Source organism: Scyliorhinus torazame, chromosome 11 (genome assembly GCF_047496885.1).
Source record: "Scyliorhinus torazame isolate Kashiwa2021f chromosome 11, sScyTor2.1, whole genome shotgun sequence".
NCBI lineage: Eukaryota > Metazoa > Chordata > Chondrichthyes > Carcharhiniformes > Scyliorhinidae > Scyliorhinus > Scyliorhinus torazame.
Genome location: NC_092717.1, coordinates 186,469,747 through 186,489,959, shown reverse-complemented (window position 1 = coordinate 186,489,959; position 20,213 = coordinate 186,469,747). Strand labels below are relative to the sequence as shown.

At 55.2% G+C, this 20,213-nt stretch overlaps 1 protein-coding gene across 2 annotated transcripts in view; it reads right to left on the bottom strand.

Annotated features, from left to right (window-relative positions):
* Window positions 1–1,965: 1,965 nt before the first annotated feature.
* The window catches only part of LOC140385718 (cathelicidin-related peptide Oh-Cath-like), a 54,727-nt gene continuing 36,479 nt past the window's right edge, over window positions 1,966–20,213 (bottom strand). Inside the window, exons 2-4 of one of the 2 annotated variants that reach the window (XM_072468170.1) lie at window positions 15,636–15,743; window positions 6,165–6,245; window positions 1,966–2,378 (exon numbers count right to left, since the gene is read on the bottom strand). In XM_072468170.1, coding sequence (XP_072324271.1) covers window positions 2,373–2,378; window positions 6,165–6,245; window positions 15,636–15,743 — 195 coding nt within the window. In that variant the 3' untranslated portion in view covers window positions 1,966–2,372. Of the gene's footprint in view, window positions 2,382–6,164; window positions 6,246–15,635; window positions 15,744–20,213 lie in introns of both variants that reach the window. The other variant, XM_072468169.1, reaches the window with a different exon arrangement.

The following is a 20,213-nucleotide window of genomic DNA, read 5'->3' as shown; positions in this document are numbered from 1 at the left end:
GGATTTGTCCTGTTTCTTATGTATCGGACACACCTGGCCAATTTTCCACATTGCCAGATAGATGCCAGTGTTGTAGTTGTGTTGGAGCAGCTTGGCTAGGGGTGCGGAATGTTCTGGAGCTCAAGTCTTCAGTGCTATTGCTGGAATATTGTCAGGGCCCACAGCCTTTGCAGTGTCCAGTGCCTTCAGCCATTTCTTGATGTCACGTGGAGTGAATCGTATTGGCTGAAGACTGACATCTGTGATGCTGTGGATCTCTGGAGGAGACCGAGATGGATCATCCACTCGGCACTTCTGGCTGAAGGTTGTTGCGACTGCCTCAGCCTTGCCTTTTGCACATATGTGCTGGGCTCCTCCATCATTCAGGATGAGGATTTGATTTGATTTATTATTGTCACATTATTAGTATACAGTGAAAAGTATTGTTTCTAGCATGCTATACAGACAACACATACCACACATAGGGAAGGAAGGAGAGACTGCAGAATGTAATGTTACAGTTACAGCAAGGGTGTAGAGAAAAGATCAACTTAATGCGAGGTAGGTCCATTCAAACGTCTGTTGGCAGTAGGGAAGAAGCTGTTCTTGAGTCGGTTGGTACGTGACCTCAAACTTTTGTATCTTTTTCCTGACAGAAGGTGGAAGAGAGTATGTCCGGGGTGCGTGGGTTCTTAATTATGCTGGTTGCCTTTCTGAGGCAGCGGGAACTGTAGACAGAGTCAATGGATGGGAGGCTGGTTTGCGTGTGGGTTACATTCACAACCTTTTGTAGTTTCCTGTGGTCTTGGGCTGAGCAGGATCCATACCAAGCTGTGATACAACCAGAAAGAATGCTTTCTATGGTGCATCTGTAAAAGTTGGTGAGAGTCGTAGCTGACATGCCGAATTTCCTTAGTCATCTAAGAAAGTAGAGTCGTTGGTGGGCTTTCTTAACTAGTGTCGGCATGGGGGGGACCAGGACAGGCTGTTGGTGATCTGGACACCTAAAAACTTGAAGCTCTCGACCCACTCTACTTCGTTCCCATTGATGTAGACAGGGGCATGTTCTCCACTACGCTTTCTGAAGTCGATGACAATCTCTTTTGTTTTGTTGACATTGAGGGAGAGATTATTGTCAGGATATTTGTGGAGCCTTTTCCTCCAGTGAATTGTTTAATTGTCCACCACCATTCACGGCTGGATGTGGTAGGTCAACTGAGCTTAGATCTGAAGCGTTCATGTGAAATTGTTTAGCTGTGTCTGTTACTTGCTGCTTATGCTGTTGGGCACACAAGTAGTCCTGTGTTGTAGCTTCACCAGGTTGACACCTCATTTTTCAGTATGCCTGACGGTGTTCCTGGCATGCTCTCCTGCACTCTTCGTTGAACCAGGGTTGATCCCCTGGCTTGGTGTTTATGGTAGAGTGGGGGATACGCCGGGCCATGAGTTGCAGATTCTGGTTGAATACAATTCTGCTGCTGCTGATGGTCCAGAGTGCCTCATGGAGGCCCAGTCTTGAGTTGGTAGATCTGTTCAAAGTCTATCCCATTTAGCACGGTGGTAGTCCCACACAACACAATTGTCCTTGAGAAGGTAGTGGTGAGCTACTTTCTTGAACCACCCCAGTCTCTATGGTGTCGGTACACCCACAGTGCTGTTAGGAAGGGTGTTCCGGGATTTTCACACAGTGACAGTGAAGGAACAGCGATATATTTCCAAGTCAGGATGAGTGACTTGGAGGGGATCCTCCATGAGGTGGTGTTCCCAGGTATCTGCTGCCCTTGTCCTTCTAGATGGTAGTGGTTGTGGGTTTGGAAGGTGTTGTCTAAGAAGCCTTGGTGAGTTCCTGCATGAGGAAAATGGATTAACACCAGCAGAAATACAGACAGTAGAACAGGGTACATTAAATGCTCATCAGTGAGATTATCTCTCACAATTCAGCTCTTGAGCATTGGTACTGACCATAATTCACATAAAACAGACACATTTAATGTTGATTATAATTTATTGTAACGTGATCAGACGATTCAGACAATGAGACTCGCAGTTTAAATGGAGTCCAGCTTAACAGTTGCCTATAACACATAGAAGAATAGCTATAATTGGTTGGGTTACTCATCTTTCCTTACTATTGGTCTGGGTAATTGGCATGCAGTCTCAAGATAAGGTTCAAACCTAATACCACGCAGATTGAAGATTTTGCCCTCAAATGTCTAATTTTAAAGGTTTCTGTAGAGTCTAAAGCCAATTTTCACATATTGCTTCTCCGTAACAAATTTTACATGGCCTTGCCATTATCAGGGTATTTCTGTTAAGCAAGTAACTTCTGACAAAAGATGGCTGCCATTCTGCTCTCTCTGCTGCTGCCAATGTCCTCTTCAAAAACTCCTTTCTCAATCCTGCTGCAAAGGAAAAAGCAAAACAGGAGAATTAAACACAGCAGTCCCGACCCCCATTTTACCCCAAAGGAGCAGGGGTGCGTAATTCCGCAACTCGATCCGGGGCCCAGATTCTCCGACCCCCCGACGGGTCGGAGAATCCCCGGAGGAAGACGCGAATCCCGCCCCGCCGCCCTGAACGCCAGCTGCCCTATTCTCCGGCGCCGTTATTCTCCGCCGCCCTATTCTCCGGCCCCCCCTGGCGATTCTCCAGGCCCCAATGGGCCGAGTGGCCATCAGGTTTTGGCCAGTCCCGCCGGTGTGAATTACTCACCTCACGCACGGCGGGACTTGACATGTAAATGTGCGGGGGCGGTCCTGGGGGGGGGAATCCGACCCGGGGGGGGGGGGCCCCCACGGTGGCCTGGCCCGTGACCGGGGCCTACCGATCTGCGGGCGGTCTTGTTCCGTGGGGGGCCTTCTTTCCTCTGCGCTGGGCCCCTGTAGGGCTCCGCCATATTGCCCGGGGGCCGGCGCAGAGAAGGGAATCCCCGCGCATGCGCGGAAATACACAAGCCGGCCGCACTTGCGCGAGATCACGCCGGCCGTTCCACGCATGCGGAACCGGTGCCAACCATTCCGCCGTCAAACTAGCCCCCAAAAATTGGAGAATTCCTCACTTTCGCGGGGCTGTTGATGCCGGATTGGTTGGCACCGATTTTCCCGCCAGTGTGGGGACTTAGTCCCATTTTCGGAGAATCCCGCCCCAGATCTGTTATTCTGACAGATGATTGCAGATCGCTACCTCAACTCCATCTATTCACCTGCGCCCAACATTCCTACTTACCCTTAGCATGCACTGTGGAAGGAGTCTCTTCCGCCTCCGCCATGGTGGTGCCGGAGAATTCGGCAACCGGCGGGGGCGGGATTCATGCCAGCCCCCGGCGATTCTCCGGCCCAGCGGGGGGTCGGAGAATCTCGCCCCTAGCTCTAATTTTAAGGTTTGATTCTCCCACCATAGAAAATTATTTCTGTCTATGCCCTACCATATTGAACCTTTTTTAAATTTTATAACTCTAGTTTAGATTACCACTCAACCCTCTATAATCAAGGGAATCTAAGACAGATTTATACAATCTGTCCTCATAATTTTACCGTTGAAACCCTGATAACATTTCTGGTGTGATTTACCTGCTGAAGGCCAATATATATTTCCTGAAATGTGGCATCGAAAGGTGAGTGCTGTGCTCCAGGTGGGGTCAGACTAAGACTCTGTGCAATTGGAGAAAAACTTCTTTCCCTTTATGTTCTAGTCCGCTTGTGATATCGGGCAATAGTCCACTTGCCTTTGTGATTGCTCATTTTATCTGTCCAACTGGCTCCAAAGTGACTTGTGTAACCTACCCTCCGTGGTTTTTTTCTCCAGATCAGTGGCGAAATTCTCCGGAAACGGCGCGATGTCCGCCGACTGGCGCCCAAAACGGCGCAAATCAGTCAGGCATCGCGCCGCCCCAAATGTGCGGAATGCTCCGCATCTTTGGGGGCCGAGCCCCAACCTTAAGGGAAAAGGCCTTTGGTGCCCCGCCAGCTGGCGCGGAAATGACATCTCCGGGCGGCGCATGCGCGGGAGCGTCAGCGGCCGCTTTCGGCATTCCCGCGCATGCGCAGTGGAGACCATGGCGGAGGCGGAAGGGAAAGAGTGCCCCCACGGCACAGGCCCGCCCGCGGATCGGTGGGCCCCGATCGCGGGCCAGGCCACCGTGGGGCACCCCCCGGGGCCAGATCGCCCCGCGCCCCCCCCAGGACACCGGAGCCCGCCCGCGCCACCTTGTCCCACCGGTAAGGTAGGTGGTTTAATTTACGCCGGCGGGACAGGCATTTTAGCGGCGGGACTTCGGCCCATCCGGGCCGGAGAATCGCGCGGGGGGGGGCCCGCCAACCGGCGTGGCGCGATTCCCGCCCCCGCCGAATCTCCGGTGCCGGAGACTTCGGCAACCGGCGGGGGCGGGATTCACGGCAGGCCCCGGCGATTCTCCGACCCGGCAGGGGGTCGGAGAATCTCGCCCGAGATTCTGATTTATTTACCAGTCAAAATATTTGAACAAAGCATGAGAATGTCCACTCAGCTAAGCCCACACCTACCCACAGGCAAAATACAGTCAGCACTGTCATTATCTGACTCCAATAATTGTAGAATCTCTCTATCAGTATAGGGAGCTTTTGCAAATCTGTGACTTCCACCAGTTCCTCCAAGCTGCCAAACAAGTTGATTTCTAAATAAATTCCTCTTTCTTCATTGTCCCTGTAAATTCCTGGGACTCCTCACCTAACAGCAGTGCAGGAGCACATACTTCACCACATGGACTTCAGACACTAATGTCCTTTAGGGAAGGAAATCTGTCGTTCTTACCTGGTCTGGCCTACACGTGGGGTGAAATTCTCCCAAAACGGCGCGATGTCCGCCGACTGGCGCCCAATCGGCGCCAATCAGACGGGCATCACGCCGCCCCAAAGGTGCGGAATGCTCCGCATCTTTGGGGGCCGAGCCCCAACATTGAGGGGCTAGGCCGACGCTGGAGGAATATCCACCCCGCCAGCTGGCGGAAACGGCCTTTGTTGCCCCGCCAGCTGGCGCGGAAATTACATCTCGGGGCGGCGCATGCGGGGGAGCGTCAGCGGCCGCTGACAGTTTCCCACGCATGCGCAGTGGAGGGAGTCTCTTCCGCCTCAGCCATGGTGGAGACCGTGGCGGAGGCGGAAGGGAAAGAGTGCCTGGGGGGGGCGCGGGGCGATCTGGCCCCGGGGGGTGCCCCCACGGTGGCCTGGCCCGCGATCGGGGTTCACCGACCCGTGGGCGGGCCTGTGCCGTGGGGGCACCCCCCGGGGCCAGATCGCCCCGCGCCCCCCCCCAGGACCCCGGAGCCCGCCCACGCCGCCTTGTCCCGCCGTTCAAAAGGTGGTTTAATCCACGCCGGCGGGACAGGCAATTTATCGGCGGGACATCGGCCCATCCGGGCCGGAGAATCCAGCGGGGGGGCCTGCCAACCGGCGCGGCCCAATTCCCGCCCCCGCCGAATATCCGGTGCCGGAGACTTCGGCAACCAGCGGAGGCGGGATTCACCCCAGCCCCCGGCAATTCTCCGACGCGGCGGCGGGTCGGAGAATGACGCCCGTGACTCCAGACCCATAGCAATGTGGTTGACTCTTAAATGCCCTCAGGGTAATAAGATGGGCAATAAGTGCTGGCCATTGACACCCACATCCCTTGAATTAATAATAAAAAGCTTGAGACGAAAACCTTCCAACATCTTATCAAGGGCAATAAATGCAGGCATTTCCAGTGAAACCCACACTCCCAGGCATCCGTTTTGGGTTGTACAGGTTCAGGCAATGCTGTCATAAAACAAACCTTAATGACTTCATTAGATATTCACACTGCAAGGCAGTTGATTTTTACTTGGTGGATGAGGTGCAGGTCAAGCAGACTGATTTATCCTGGATGCAATCAAACCTCTTGTGTGTCATTGCAACTGCACTCATCCAGACAAGTGGTGAGATTCCATCACACTCTTGTCTTGGAACAGGCTGTGACCTGTTCTAACAACATTTATATGATTGGCTTCATTGAGTTTCTCGTTACTGGTGGACGATTTTCGTGATGGTAACATCATTGACTGTCAAGCGGAGGTTGTTCAGCTTCCTCTTGGCTGAGTTGGTCATTGCTCGACAGTAATTATATCTGATCTGTCTATTCACTATCCCTTTATGTGAAGTAATTACCAAAAAGGAAAGGAAGAGTTTGCTTACCGGTGAGCAGTTGACTGTGATTTTTGTTGGTACAGGGACATTGAACCTAATTGTAATGACTGAGTTGCAGATCAAGATGGTCTGTTGGGGAAATGGAACAATTAGTGGAACAAATGGTCATGTTCGCAATTTTGGAAGATGCCAAACGGCCCCCTGCCCACTTGGCTCCTTTCAAGAAGACAAACCCCAAAGTCTCTCGAGAACACACCAATGCACAAAGTGGTATCAGGAGTAGACCATACAGCCCATCAAGCCTGCCCATAAGATCATGGCTGATCTTCCTGCCTGCTCCCATACCCCTCAAGTGCCCAAGAGACCAAAGATCTGTCGACCCCGGCCTTAAATGTATTCAACATTGGAGCATCCCCAACCCTCTGAGGTAGAGAATTCCAAAGATTCACACCCCTTTGAGTGAAATAATTTCTCCTCATCGCCATCCTAAATGATTGGCCCTCTTATCCTGAGACTGTGCCCTCGTGTTTTACATTCTCTGACCAGCGGAAATAAGCACTTAGCGTCCACCCTATCAAACCCCTTCAGAATGGTGTACATTGCAATGAGACTGCCCCTCATTCTTCCAAACTCTGGGACGGCACGGTAACACAGTGGTTAGCAATGTTGCTTCTCAGCGCCAGGGACCCAGGTTCGATTCCTGGTTTGGGTCACTGTCTGTGCGGAGTCTGCATGTTCTCCCCGTGTCTGCGTGGGATTTCTCCGGGTGTTCCGGTTTTCTCCCACAATCCAAAGATGTGCGGGGTAGGTGGATTGGCCATGCTAAATTGCCCTTGGTGTCCAAAATGCGTGGGTGGGGTTACTGGGTTACGGGGATAGGGTGAAGGTATGGGCTTAGGTAAGGTGCTCTTTCCAAGGGCTGGTGCAGACTTGATGGGCCGGATGCCCTCCTTCCACACTGTAAATTCTATCTAAAGTAGACCCTGATGGCCTTTCATCATAGAACAATCCCCCTCATCCCAAGGACCAATTTAACAAAACTTCCATGTATTGCCTGCAATGCAAGTACATGTTTTCTTAAATGTGGAGATCAAAATTGAATACAGTACTCCAGATGTGGTCTCACCAAAACATGGTACAGTCCATCTCCTCTCATTACGTCAGCCTCATTTTATGACCAGTGTCCTTGCATCAAACACCCACCCTTTCCAATAACTCATCCCATTCTTGTGAATCTGTGCTGCCCTCCCTCCAATGTCAACATATACTTTCTGAGGTGTGGGACCCAGTACTGAATGCAGTATTTCAGATATGGTCTAACCAGATCTGTCTACAACTGTAGCATAATTTCCATCCCTGTGTAAGCCCACTTCAGATGAAGGCTAACATTCCAGTCGCCTGTAAATTATTTTTTTTCAACCTATCCACTAGCTTTCATGATATTGGTATATTGACCCCAAAAATCTTTCTGTTGCTGCACAGCTTTTAGTTCCTGAGAAGAACAAGCAATGGGAGTAAACATTCAGTGGAAAGACATTGAAGGGTATGGTTGAATAAAGAGAGTTGCAGGTTTTCGAACAAAATTTCCTTACAAGGAGATGAAGTTTTAAAAAGGTAAAGAACATTCAGGGGTTTATAAATTGGGAGTAAATGCAGGAATGAAGAAGTATTGATAAATTGATACAAAACATTTGTTTGACCACAATTAGTCTGCGAATTTAGTTGTAGTTATTGAAAGGGCATTAAAGTAATAGGTAACCAGGGGCGTCATTCTCCGACCCCCCAGCGGGTCGGAGAATGGCCGTTGGCTGCCGTGAATCCCGCCCCCACCGGTTGCCGAAGTCTCCGAAGGGAGAAAAGTTGGCGGGGCGTTAATGTCGCCGCTGCCGTCGGAGAATGTCACGGGTCTGCGCAAGGGAGCCGATTTTCGGCCTGCCGATATTCTCCCTTCCGGATGGGCCGAAGTCCCGTCGACGTGATGACCGTTCACGTCGACGTAAATTAAACCTCCTTTTCATCGGCGTGACCCTGTGCTCCAGGTTCACGCCGACAAGCGTGGAGGTGAGTGACGGCCTGGGGGGTTGGCTCTGGGCAGGCGATGGCGTGGCCACAGTCTGAATGCGTGAGGAGAGGTGTGTCTCGGGTTGTGTGTGTGTGTGTGCGGCGGGGGGGGGGGTGGTTAGAGTGGGCTGGGCTCCGGGGGAGTGCTGGGAGGGGGTCCGTGCCGGGGAGGGGGATGGGGGAGGTCCGTGCCGGGGTGGAGGTTGGGGGGGGGGTCCGTGCCGGGGAGGGGGATGGGGGTCCGTGCCAGGGTGGAGGTTGGGGGGGTTCCGTGCCGGGGTGGAGGTTGGGGGGGTCCGTGCTGGGGTGGAGGTTGGGGGGGGGGTCCGTGCCGGGGAGGGGAATGGGGGGTCCGTGCCGGGGTGGAGGTTGGGGGGGGGTCCGTGCCGGGGAGGGGGATGGGGGTCCGTGCCGGGGTGGAGGTTGGGGGGGGGTCTGTGCCCGGGAGGGGGATGGGGGGTTCGTGCCAGGGTGGAGGTTGGGGGGGGGTCCGTGCCGGGGTGGAGGTTGGGGTGGGGTCCGTGCCGGGGTGGAGGTTGGGGGGGGGTCCGTGCCGGGGAGGGGGATGGGGGGTCCGTGCCGGCATGGAGGTTGGAGGGGGGTCCGTGCCGGGGTGGAGGTTGGGGGGGGGGTCCGTGCCGGGGAGGGGGATGGGGGGTCCATGCCGGGGTGCAGGTTGTGGGGGGTCCGTGCCGGGGTGGAGGTTGGGGGGGGTCCGTGCTGGGGTGGAGGTTGGGGGGGGGTCCGTGCCGGGGTGGAGGTTGGGGGGGGGGTCCGTGCCGGGGAGGGGGATGGGGGGTCCATTCCGGGGAGGAGGTTGGGGTCCGTGCCGGGGTGGAGGTTGGGGGGGGGGGTCCGTGCCGGGGAGGGGGATGGGGGTTCCGTTCCGGGGAGGAGGTTGGGGTCCGTGCCGGCGTGGAGGTTGGGGGGGGGTCCGTGCCGGGGAGGGGGATGGGGGTCCGTTCCGGGGAGGAGGTTGGGGTCCGTGCCGGGGTGGAGGTTGGGGGGGGTCCGTGCCGGGGAGGGGGATGCGAGGGCAAGTGAGTTGGTCCACCTGGCCAGGTGCCAGCCTCCAACAGTTGGACCCATGCGGTCCATGCCACCTGGCTGGGGGGAGGAGGGGATATGGTCAATGATGACATGTCGTCGTTCCCCTCCCCCCCACCAGGCCATCATGTTTTTCGATCATCCAGCGATGTTGGCCGCCGTGGCGGCAGCCGCTAATGTCTATGTTGCCTTGGATGAGGAGGAGGAGGAGGAGCGTGCCAGAGAGGCGGCGCAGGCTGCCGCAGAGGGACAGGCGGCAGCCGCCCAGGCTGGAGGGACACCTGACCGACAGGATGAGGAGGGGGATGAGGACGTCGCGGCCCCACGGCAAAGGAGGCACCCGAGGGCGCCCCGTGTGTACCCGCCCAGGCAGTCATACCAGGACCTCACGGACCGGGAATGCAGGAGGAGACTCCGGATGAGGCGGGAAACCGTGGCACACATCTGCCACCTGCTGGCACACCTGTCACTGCGTGGCACTGGCGGGGGACACCCTCTCCCCGTGTCCGTCAAGGTTACGGTGGCCCTGAACTTTTATGCAACGGGGTCATTCCAGGCACCGAGTGGGGACCTGTCCGGCATATCGCAGACATCGGTGCATCGGTGCATCCGGGCAGTGACAGATGCCCTATATGCCATGGCGCACCGCTACATCCGCTTCCCCGTGGACCGGGCCAGCCAAGATGCCCGGGCCGTGGGCTTCTCTGCCGTGGCCGGGTTCCCCATGGTCCAGGGCGCGATCGATGGGATGCACGTCGCCGTGAGGCCACCTGCAGATAACAGGGCCGTGTTCACCAATAGGAAGGGGACCTATTCGATGAACATACAGGTGGTCTGCGACCACCGCATGATGATCCTGCACGTCTGCGCCCGTCACCCAGGCAGTGTACACGACTCATTCGTGTTGTCGCGGTCATCCATCCCCGGCATGTACGAGGGACGCCATCCCCGGCTGAGGGGCTGGTTGCTGGGCGACAGGGGCTACCCATTGCGATCGTGGCTGATGACGCCTATACGGAGGCCACGCAATGAGGCGGAGAATCCGCTACAATGATGCCCATGTAGCGACAAGGGGAGTGATAGAGAGGTGTTTTGGCGTGCTGAAGATGCGTTTCAGGTGCCTGGACCTCTCTGGGGGCGCCCTCCAGTATCGGTCAGATAGGGTCGGCCGCATCATTGTGGTGTGCTGCGTCCTGCACAACATAGCCCAGCAGAGGGGCGATGTGCCGCAGGCAGAGGAGGGCGGAGTGGAGGAGCAGCAGGAAGAGGCACAGTCCTCCCCAGATGAGGGGGATGGGGGTAATGGTCAGGGCAGACGGGGTAGACACGAGCGGGTGGCTGTCCACCGTTACCGGCTGGCCCAGCGTACGGGACAGACTGACAGCCGCCCGCTTCACTGACTAGATGGGCGTGGGAATCGGGTAGTATGGCCACAGACCACACACCATGGCAACAGCTGACCACCCACACCCCCCACCCATCCACCCACCCAGCACCCTCACCCCCCTCCCCAACCCCACACACCCCACCCGCATGCACACCACCCCCCCCCCCATTGCCGATCCACCTGCGGCACAACGGGCCGGGCTCACACAGTTGCGGGTGGACGCGTGTCTATTGCAGGCCATGGAGGATGATGACAACCCGCCCTGCGGTGAGTTCCTGGCTCCACATCGTTGGACTATGTCTGACCCATGGCCACAGTACCACCATCCACCCGGACCATCCCTGCATGCGGCTGTGACACTGCAGCGCACGGTCCCGTCCTCTGCCCGGGGGATGTTGATGGCGGCCCAGGGGGAATGGGGCAGACTCACCTGGGGCTGAGGTAAGACCACCCCTCACACACACACTTGCGCTCAACGTACATGACACCCCCGCACGCTTTGGACAGAGCACAAAGGCAGCTTCTGTAGGTGTAACATTGACTTTAATAACCAAACAAGTTCATGCACGTGCCCTAGCCCCTAAAACTCATCTGTGCCCTGCACCCGTGCCAACTTACTCAGTGTCTAATTGTTTGGCCTTACGGGCCCTTTGACTACGTCTACGTGGTTCCCCAGACGGTACAGCAGAACTGGAGGTGGACTCCTGTGATTCCTGCCCTCTGACACTGGATACCTTTGGCGGCCGTTTCCTGGGGCGTCCTGGCCTAGATGGGCCAGGCTGCGGCCCGGGCGACTGGGATGGCGAGCTGCCAGCCTGTCCTGCCCGTTGCCCACCCGATGCACCTGGGACGGAAGGGGGGGAGTCCGAGGTGTCGCGGTGTACCGGGACCTCCCCTACAGGGGTAGCCGGGACGGACTACACCACCTCCTCCTCCCTCGGGGTGCCCGATGGCCCCCAGGCCTCTACATGGGTGGGGGATGCGAACGGACTGGCCATCCGACGCCCCCCCGACATCTGGCGCTGCCAGTCCTGGAGACCCGTGCTGGTATCGACAGGGGTCTGCAGGTTTGCAGCCATGGAGCCCAGGGGGTTGGCAAACCCTGTCTGTGACAGTGCGACGCCGGCTCGCACATGGCCACTGGCGCCGATGCCCTCAGCGATGGCCTGCAGAGACTGGGCCATGGCCTGCTGAGACTGGGCCATGGCCTGCAGAGACTGGGCTATGGCGTTGAGCGCCTCTGCCATCTGGCGCTGGCACTGGCTCATGGCCTCCTGTGAGAGGGCAGCCATGTCCTGGGCCACAGATGCCGCCTGCACGGAAAGCCCCAGGCCTCCCAAACCGTTCCCCATGTCTGACACCGTCGCACCCATTGCCTCCACTGCGGACGCCACCCGTGCGGTGTCAGCCTGGGTGGCACGCATGACCGGCACCACTCCCAGCTCCTGGACGCGGGTGGACTCCTCCACCTGCGACCGCAGCCGCCGCAAGCAGCCCGTCACCCTCTTCGCTCGTCTCCGGGTCGGTGGTTGCATCGGATCTATGTGTGGGTGTGGTAACTCCAGGAACCCGGGATCCATCTGGGCGGCCGATGTTCCTACCTCCACCTGCTGTACCGGGACGGCTGTGTTGTGCGCACCAGTGAGTGTACCAGACGCCTCATCACTAAAGTGCCCAACCGAGGTGAGTGTTTCTGCAATGGTGGAGGGTGTTGGTGACAGCAGTGGCGTTGTGTCGTGCTCTTCGTCCCACTCTGAGTCCATGGCACTTTGGGGTGGGGGTTCGTCTCCACCCATCCACTCTGAGTCACTGTCCGGTATTTCGTCTTCCTGGGTAGTGCTGTCCCGGGTAGGGGTGTCCTGGGCAGTGCTGTCCCGGGTAGTGGTGTCCCGGGTAGTGGTGTCCTGGGTAGTGGTGTCCTGGGTAGTGGTGTCCTGGGTAGTGGTGTCCTGGCTCGGATGTGACGGGGGCCTGTGGCTGCCCCCCTCGTCGCTGGGTGGTCGCTCCCGCACGTGACGGGGGTGTCGTCTCCTTGTTGCTCCAGGTCTCTCCGTCTCCCGTGTTGTGCAAGGGGCATCCTGCGGGCGTCGCATGCTGGAGGGTCCATGTCTCTCCGTCTCCCGTGGTGTGCGAGGGGCATCCTGCGGGCGTCGCATGCTGGAGTGTCCGGGTCGCTCCGTCTCCCGTGGTCTCCGAGGGGCATCCTGCGGGCGTCGCATGCTGGAGGGTCCGGGTCTCTCCGTCTCCCGTGGCCTCCGAGGGGCATCCCGCGGGCGTCGCATGCTGGAGGGTCCGTGTCGCTCCGTCTCCCGTGGCCTCCGAGGGGCATCCTGCGGGCGGTCTGCACCTGCGGGGATGGGTGCCTGGACGTTTGGTCCTGCGATACACAATGAAGCATGCATGGTTAGACATCAGGCAGTGATCAGGTGATACGGGGAGGGGTATATAGGGGAGGGGGGATATGGGGACGGGCTGTCGGTGGCTCACTTGCTACTACGCCCCCGACCTCTGCATCAGCAACCTCCCGGTCCTCAGGTCCGCCAGCCAGTTCCAGGGCCCTTTCCTCGTGTTCGGTCAGTGGCCTCTCATCAGCGGGGCCTCCTCCAGTCCTCCAATGCTCCCTATTGTTGTGTGTGCGCTTATCCTGTGGGGGGGGGGGGGAGCGGGGGGGGGGGGGGTTGGCAGGGGTAAAAGGCAACACTGTTAGGCAGGTATATGAATGCACGCCATCGGTTGCGCGTGTATTGCAGAGGTTAAGGTTAGGGCTGGATTCACTTGGGGATATGGGGGAGGGGGGATATGGGGGAAGGGGGGATATGGGGAGGGGTGATATGGGGGAACGGGGGATATGGGGGAAGGGGGATATGGGGGATATGGGGAGGGGGGATATGGGGGATATGGGGAGGGGGGATATGGCGGATATGGGGGAGGGGGGATATGGGGGAGGGGGGATTGGGGGAGGGGGGATATGGGGGAAGGGGGGATATGGGGAGGGGGGATATGGGGGACGGGGGATATGGGGGAAGGGGGGATATGGGGGAGGGGGGATATGGGGGAAGGGGGGATATGGGGAGGGGGGATATGGGGGAGGGGGGATATGGGGGAGGGGGGATATGGGGAGGGAGATATGGGGAGGGGGGATATGGGGGAGGGGGGATATGGGGGAAGTGGGGATATGGGGGAGGGGGGATATGGGGATATGGGGGAGGGGGATATGGGGAGGGGGGATATGGGGAGGGGGATATGGGGGAGGGGGATATGGGAAGGGGGAATATGGGGAAGGGGGGATATGGGGAGGGGGATATGGGGGAGGGGGGATATGGGGGAGGGGGGATATGGGGATATGGGGAGGGGGGATATGGGGGAGGGGGGATATGGGGAGTGGGGATATGGGGGAGGGGGGATATGGGGGAAGGGGGGATATGGGGAGGGGGATATGGGGGAAGGGGGGATATGGGGGAAGGGGGGATATGGGGGAGGGGGATATGGGGAAGGGGGGTTATGGGGGAGGGGGGATATGGGGGAGGGGGGATATGAGGGACGGGGATATGGGGGAAGGGGGGATATGGGGGACGGGGATATGGGGGAAGGGGGATATGGGGGAGGGGGGATATGGGGGAGGGGGGTTATGGGGAGGGGGGATATGGGGAGGCTCACCCTGCCTGCTCTGACGAGGTCGTTCACCTTCTTGTGGCACTGGGTGCCTGTCCGTGGTGTCAGGGCCGCAGCGGTGACGGCCTCTGCCACTTCCCTCCACAGACGCCGGCTGTGGCATGGGGCAACTCTGCGGCCGTGCCCGGGATGCAGGGCGTCCCTCCTCTGCTCCACCGCGTCCAGGAGCGCCTCCATATCCCGTGACTCGAACCTCGGGGCTGAGCGGCGGCCAGCCATCCAGTCGGGGGTTCCGGTCGGGTGTTCCGATCGGGTGGGGGGGAGCAGCGCGGCCTTATGAGCCGTCACGCCGTGAGGCGCGTATGACGCTGCACGGCGTGAACCACTGCGCAAGCGCGGATCCCGTTACGTCGCTGCTAGCCCATTTCGGGCCGGAGACTTTCGACCCATTTTTCCGACGTGACGCAAGTCGGATTTGCGCCGTTTTTTGCGCCGATCGGCGGACTTTCCGCCGATAACGGAGAATTTCGCCCCTAAAGTGTAGATTCTGCAGGATGATGCCAGCTATGGCAAACTATAGCTTACAAGGACTGACCTGAGACACTCAGGCTCTTTTAAGTGGAGCAGATGTAATTAAGAGGATATTTGTACAGGAGTTTTGATAAGATATTTCCTTTAGTTTGACATTCAGTGACAAGGGGTAATTAATTTAGAATTGCCACTAAAAGAGTGAGATGGGAGGGGTTACAAAAAATCTTTACCTAAAATCTGGAGCACAACTGAGAGAAAGGCCAATGCATCTTTGAAAGGAAAATTAGATAAATATTTGAAGTGAAGGAATGTTCAGGGATATGGGGAGCGAGTGGGGCAGTAGGGTTAGATTTAGAATGAAAAGAGCTGGCATAGACCAGATGGGCCAGATGCCGTCTTTCTCACTGCAAACTTAAAAAAGATGTGGAGTAAGTTGCATTGGGAAGGATGCTGACACAGAGATGGTTTAATGAACCAGGACAGGGATTTTGTGGCTTAGGGAGTCTCCCCATCTTTGTTCCACTTCCCACCTGCCACTTGTCTTGTTAAGTGGGGGACAAATGTTCTCCATTTTCCTGTCAAGGGAATGAGGGAAACCCCTGGTACAATGCAGACTTGACACAAGCTTGTCTCTGCCAAGTCCTGATGTTGCTGCCACATTCCCACTGGACTTATGGTACACGGTTGACAGGTCTCATGAGGGGTCTTGAGGTCACTAACACTCACTACTGCAGCTCAGGAGATGGCAGCTAAGCCCAGGCTGAGCTCTACCAACCATCTGGCACCCTTTGATGAAATAGGCACCTATCAATTTCTGCTGGGTCACTTAATTGGTGGACTGGCCTCTAACTCACTCGGAAAGAAGAGACGGTTGTACTCACTCCATTATCCATGTATTCACAATCTTGCATTACATCCTCCATTCCCTTAGTGCACACTGTCTGCTTGAGGGAAAACCCAATCTCGTATTCTTTACCTTGTGGCATTTGCTGTAAAAAAAGAGAGGTGATTAAGCCTTTGCACACTTCTAGCAATGATTCTGGGGAACAAGATCTGTTGACATTCATATCCTTTTGCTTACTTTTCACAAGCTGAGGGATTTTACCCCTGAGCTACCGAATACATTTCACATATTTATAATAATCACAATCTTTATTGTCACAAGTAGGCTTACATTAACACTGCAATGAAGTTACTGTGAAAAGACCCTAGTCACCACATTCCGGCGCCTGTTCTGGTACACAGAGGGAGAATTCAGAATGTTCAAATTACCTAACAGTATGTCTTTCGGGACTTGTGAGAGGAAACCGGAGCACAAAGAACAAAGAACAAAGAAATGTACAGCACAGGAACAGGCCCTTCGGCCCTCCAAGCCCGCGCCGACCATACTGCCCGAATGGAGCACCTGGAGGAAACCCACGCAGACACGGGAAGAACGTGCAGACTCCGCACAGACAGTGGCCCAAGTCGGGAATTGACCCTGGGACCCTGACGCTGTGAAGCCATAGCGCTAACCACTATGCGAGCCAATGTTAACAACACAGACTCCCACATCAGGTATAGCACAAGTTTGATGAAGGAGAAAGCTCCATCAACACTCTCATCGAACATCCATGGGCATGCCTAGTATAGGTTGGAAATGGAATTAAGTTTCTCCTACACTGAACAACAAAGAACAAAGAACAAAGAAATGTACAGCACAGGAACAGGCCTTCGGCCCTCCAAGCCCGTGCCGACCATGCTGCCCGACTAAACTACAATCTTCTACACTTCCTGGGTCCGTATCCCTCTATTCCCATCCTATTCATGTATTTGTCAAGATGCCCCTTAAATGTCACTATCGTCCCTGCTTCCACCACCTCCTCCGGTAGCGAGTTCCAGGCACCCACTACCCTCTGCGTAAAAAACTTGCCTCGTACATCTACTCTAAACCTTGCCCCTCTCACCTTAAACCTATGCCCCCTAGTAATTGACCCCTCTACCCTGGGGAAAAGCCTCTGACTATCCACTCTGTCTATGCCCCTCATAATTTTGTATACCTCTATCAGGTCTCCCCTCAACCTCCTTCGTTCCAGTGAGAACAAACCCAGTTTATTCAACCGCTGCTCATAGCTAATGCCCTCCATACCAGGCAACATTCTGGTAAATCTCTTCTGCACCCTCTCTAAAGGCTCCACATCCTTCTGGTAGTGTGGCGACGAGAATTGAACACTATACTCCAAGTGTGGCCTAACTAAGGTTCTATACAGCTGCAACATGACTTGCCAATTCTTATACTCAATGCCCCGGCCAATGAAGGCAAGCATGCCGTATGCCTTCTTGACTACCTTCTCCACCTGTATTGCCCCTTTCAATGACCTGTGTACCTGTACTCCTAGATCTCTTTGACTTTCAATACTCTTGAGGGTTCTACCATTCACTGTATATTCCCTACCTGCATTAGACCTTCCAAAATGCATTACCTCACATTTGTCCGGATTAAACTCCATCTGCCATCTCTCTGCCCAAGTCTCCAAACAATCTAAATCCTGCTGTATCCTCCGACAGTCCTCATCGCTATCTGCAATTCCACCAACCTTTGTGTCGTCTACAAACTTACTAATCAGACCAGTTACATTTTCCTCCAAATCATTTATATATACTACAAAGAGCAAAGGTCCCAGCACTGATCCCTGTGGAACACCACTGGTCACAGCCCTCCAATGAGAAAAGCATCCTTCCATTGCTACTCCTTGCCTTCTATGGCCTAGCCAGTTCTGTATCCACCTTGCCAGCTCACCCCTGATCCCGTGTGACTTCACCTTTTGTACTAGTCTACCATGAGGGACCTTGTCAAAGGCCTTACTGAAGTCCATATAGACAACATCCACTGCCCTACCTGTATCAATCATCTTAGTGACCTCCTCGAAAAACTCTATCAAGTTAGTGAGACACGACCTCCCCTTCACAAAACCATGCTGCCTCTCACTAATACGTCCATTTGCTTCCAAATGGGAGTAGATCCTGTCTCGAAGAATTCTCTCCAGTAATTTCCCTACCACTGAAGTAAGGCTCACCGGCCTGTAGTTCCCTGGATTCTCCTTGCTACCCTTCTTAAACAGAGGAACAACATTGGCTATTCTCCAGTCCTCCGGTACATCCCCTGAAGACAGTGAGGATCCAAAGATTTCTGTCAAGGCCTCAGCAATTTCCTCTCCAGCCTCCTTCAGTATTCTGGAGTAGATCCCATCAGGCCCTGGGGACTTATCTACCTTAATATTTTTTAAGACACCCAACACCTCGTCTTTTTGGATCTCAATGTGACCCAGGCTATCTACACACCCTTCTCCAGACTCAACATCTACCAATTTCTTCTCTTTGGTGAATACTGATGCAAAGCATTCATTTAGTACCTCGCCCATTTCCTCTGGCTCCACACATAGATTCCCTTGTCTATCCTTCGGTGGGCTAACCCTTTCCCTGGCTACCCTCTTGCTTTTTATGTACGTGTAAAAAGCCTTGGGATTTTCCTTAACCCTATTTGCCAATGACTTTTCGTGGCCCCTTCTAGCCCTCCTGACTCCTTGCTTAAGTTCCTTCCTACTTTCCTTATATTCCACGCAGGCTTCGTCTGTTCCCAGCCTTTTAGCCCTGACAAATGCCTCCTTTTTCTTTTTGACGAGGCCTACAATATCTCTCGTCATCCATGGTTCCCGAAAATTGCCGTATTTATCCTTCTTCCTCACAGGAACATGCCGGTCCTGAATTCCTTTCAATGCCACTTGAAAGCCTCCCACATGTCAGATGTTGATTTGCCCTCAAACATCCGCCCCCAATCTATGTTCTTCAGTTCCCGCCTAATATTGTTATAATTAGCCTTCCCCCAATTTAGCACATTCATCCTAGGACCACTCTTATCCTTGTCCACCAGTACTTTAAAACTTACTGAATTGTGGTCACTGTTACCGAAATGCTCCCCTACTGAAACATCTACCACCTGGCTGGGCTCATTCCCCAATACCAGGTCCAGTACCGCCCCTTCCCTAGTTGGACTGTCTACATATTGTTTTAAGAAGCCCTCCTGGATGCTCCTTACAAACTCCGCCCCGTCTAAGCCCCTGGCACTAAGTGAGTCCCAGTCAATATTGGGGAAGTTGAAGTCTCCCCTCACCACAACCCTGTTGTTTTTACTCTTTTCCAAAATCTGTCTACCTATCTGCTCCTCTATCTCCCACTGGCTGTTGGGGGGCCTGTAGTAAACCCCCAACATTGTGACTGCACCCTTCTTATTCCTGATCTCTACCCATATAGCCTCACTGCCCTCTGAGGTGTCCTCTCGCAGTACAGCTGTGATATTCTCCCGAACCAGTAGCGCAACTCCGCCTCCCCTTTTACATCCCCCTCTATCCCGCCTGAAACATCTAAATCCTGGAACGTTTAGCTGCCAATCCTGCCCTTCCCTCAACCAGGTCTCTGTAATGGCAACAACATCATAGTTCCAAGTACTAATCCAAGCTCTAAGTTCATCTGCCTTACCCGTAATACTTCTTGCATTAAAACATATGCACTTCAGGCCACCAGACCCGCTGTGTTCAGCAACTTCTCCCTGTCTGCTCTGCCTCAGAGCCACACTGTCCCTATTCCCTAGTTCTCCCTCAATGCTCTCACCTTCTGACCTATTGCTCCCGTGCCCACCCCCCTGCCATACTAGTTTAAACCGTCCCGTGTGACACTAGCAAACCTCGCGGCCAGGATATTTATGCCTCTCCGGTTTAGATGCAACCCGTCCTTCTTATACAGGTCACACCTGCCCCGGAAGAGCTCCCAGTGGTCCAGATAATGGAAACCCTCCTTCCTACACCAGCTGTTTAGCCACGTGTTTAGCTGCTCTATCTTCCTATTTCTAGTCTCACTGGCACGTGGCACAGGGAGTAATCCCGAGATTACAACCCTCGAGGTCCTGTCTTTTAACTTTCTGCCTAGCTCCCAGAACTCCTGCTGCAGGACCTCATGCCCCTTCCTGCCTATGTCATTAGTACCAATATGTACAACGACCTCTGCCTGTTTGCCCTCCCCCTTCAGGATGCCCTCTACCCGTTCGGAGACATCGTGGACCCTGGCACCAGGGAGGCAACATACCATCCTGGAGTCTCTTTCACGTCCACAGAAGCGCCTATCTGTGCCCCTGACTATAGAGTCCCCTATTACTATTATTCTTCTGCGCTTTGACCCTCCCTTCTGAACATCAGAGCCAGCCGTGGTGCCACTTCTCTGGCTGCTGCTGTTTTCCCCTGATAGGCTATCCCCCCCGACAGTATCCAAAGGGGTATATCTGTTCGAGAGGGGGACAACCACAGGGGATTCCTGCACTGACTGCCTGCCCTTTCTGGTGGTCACCCATTTCTCTGCCTGCACCTTGGGTGTGACCACATTTACAAAACTGAACCATCAAATACACTCAGCAGATGCAGCAGGGGGTA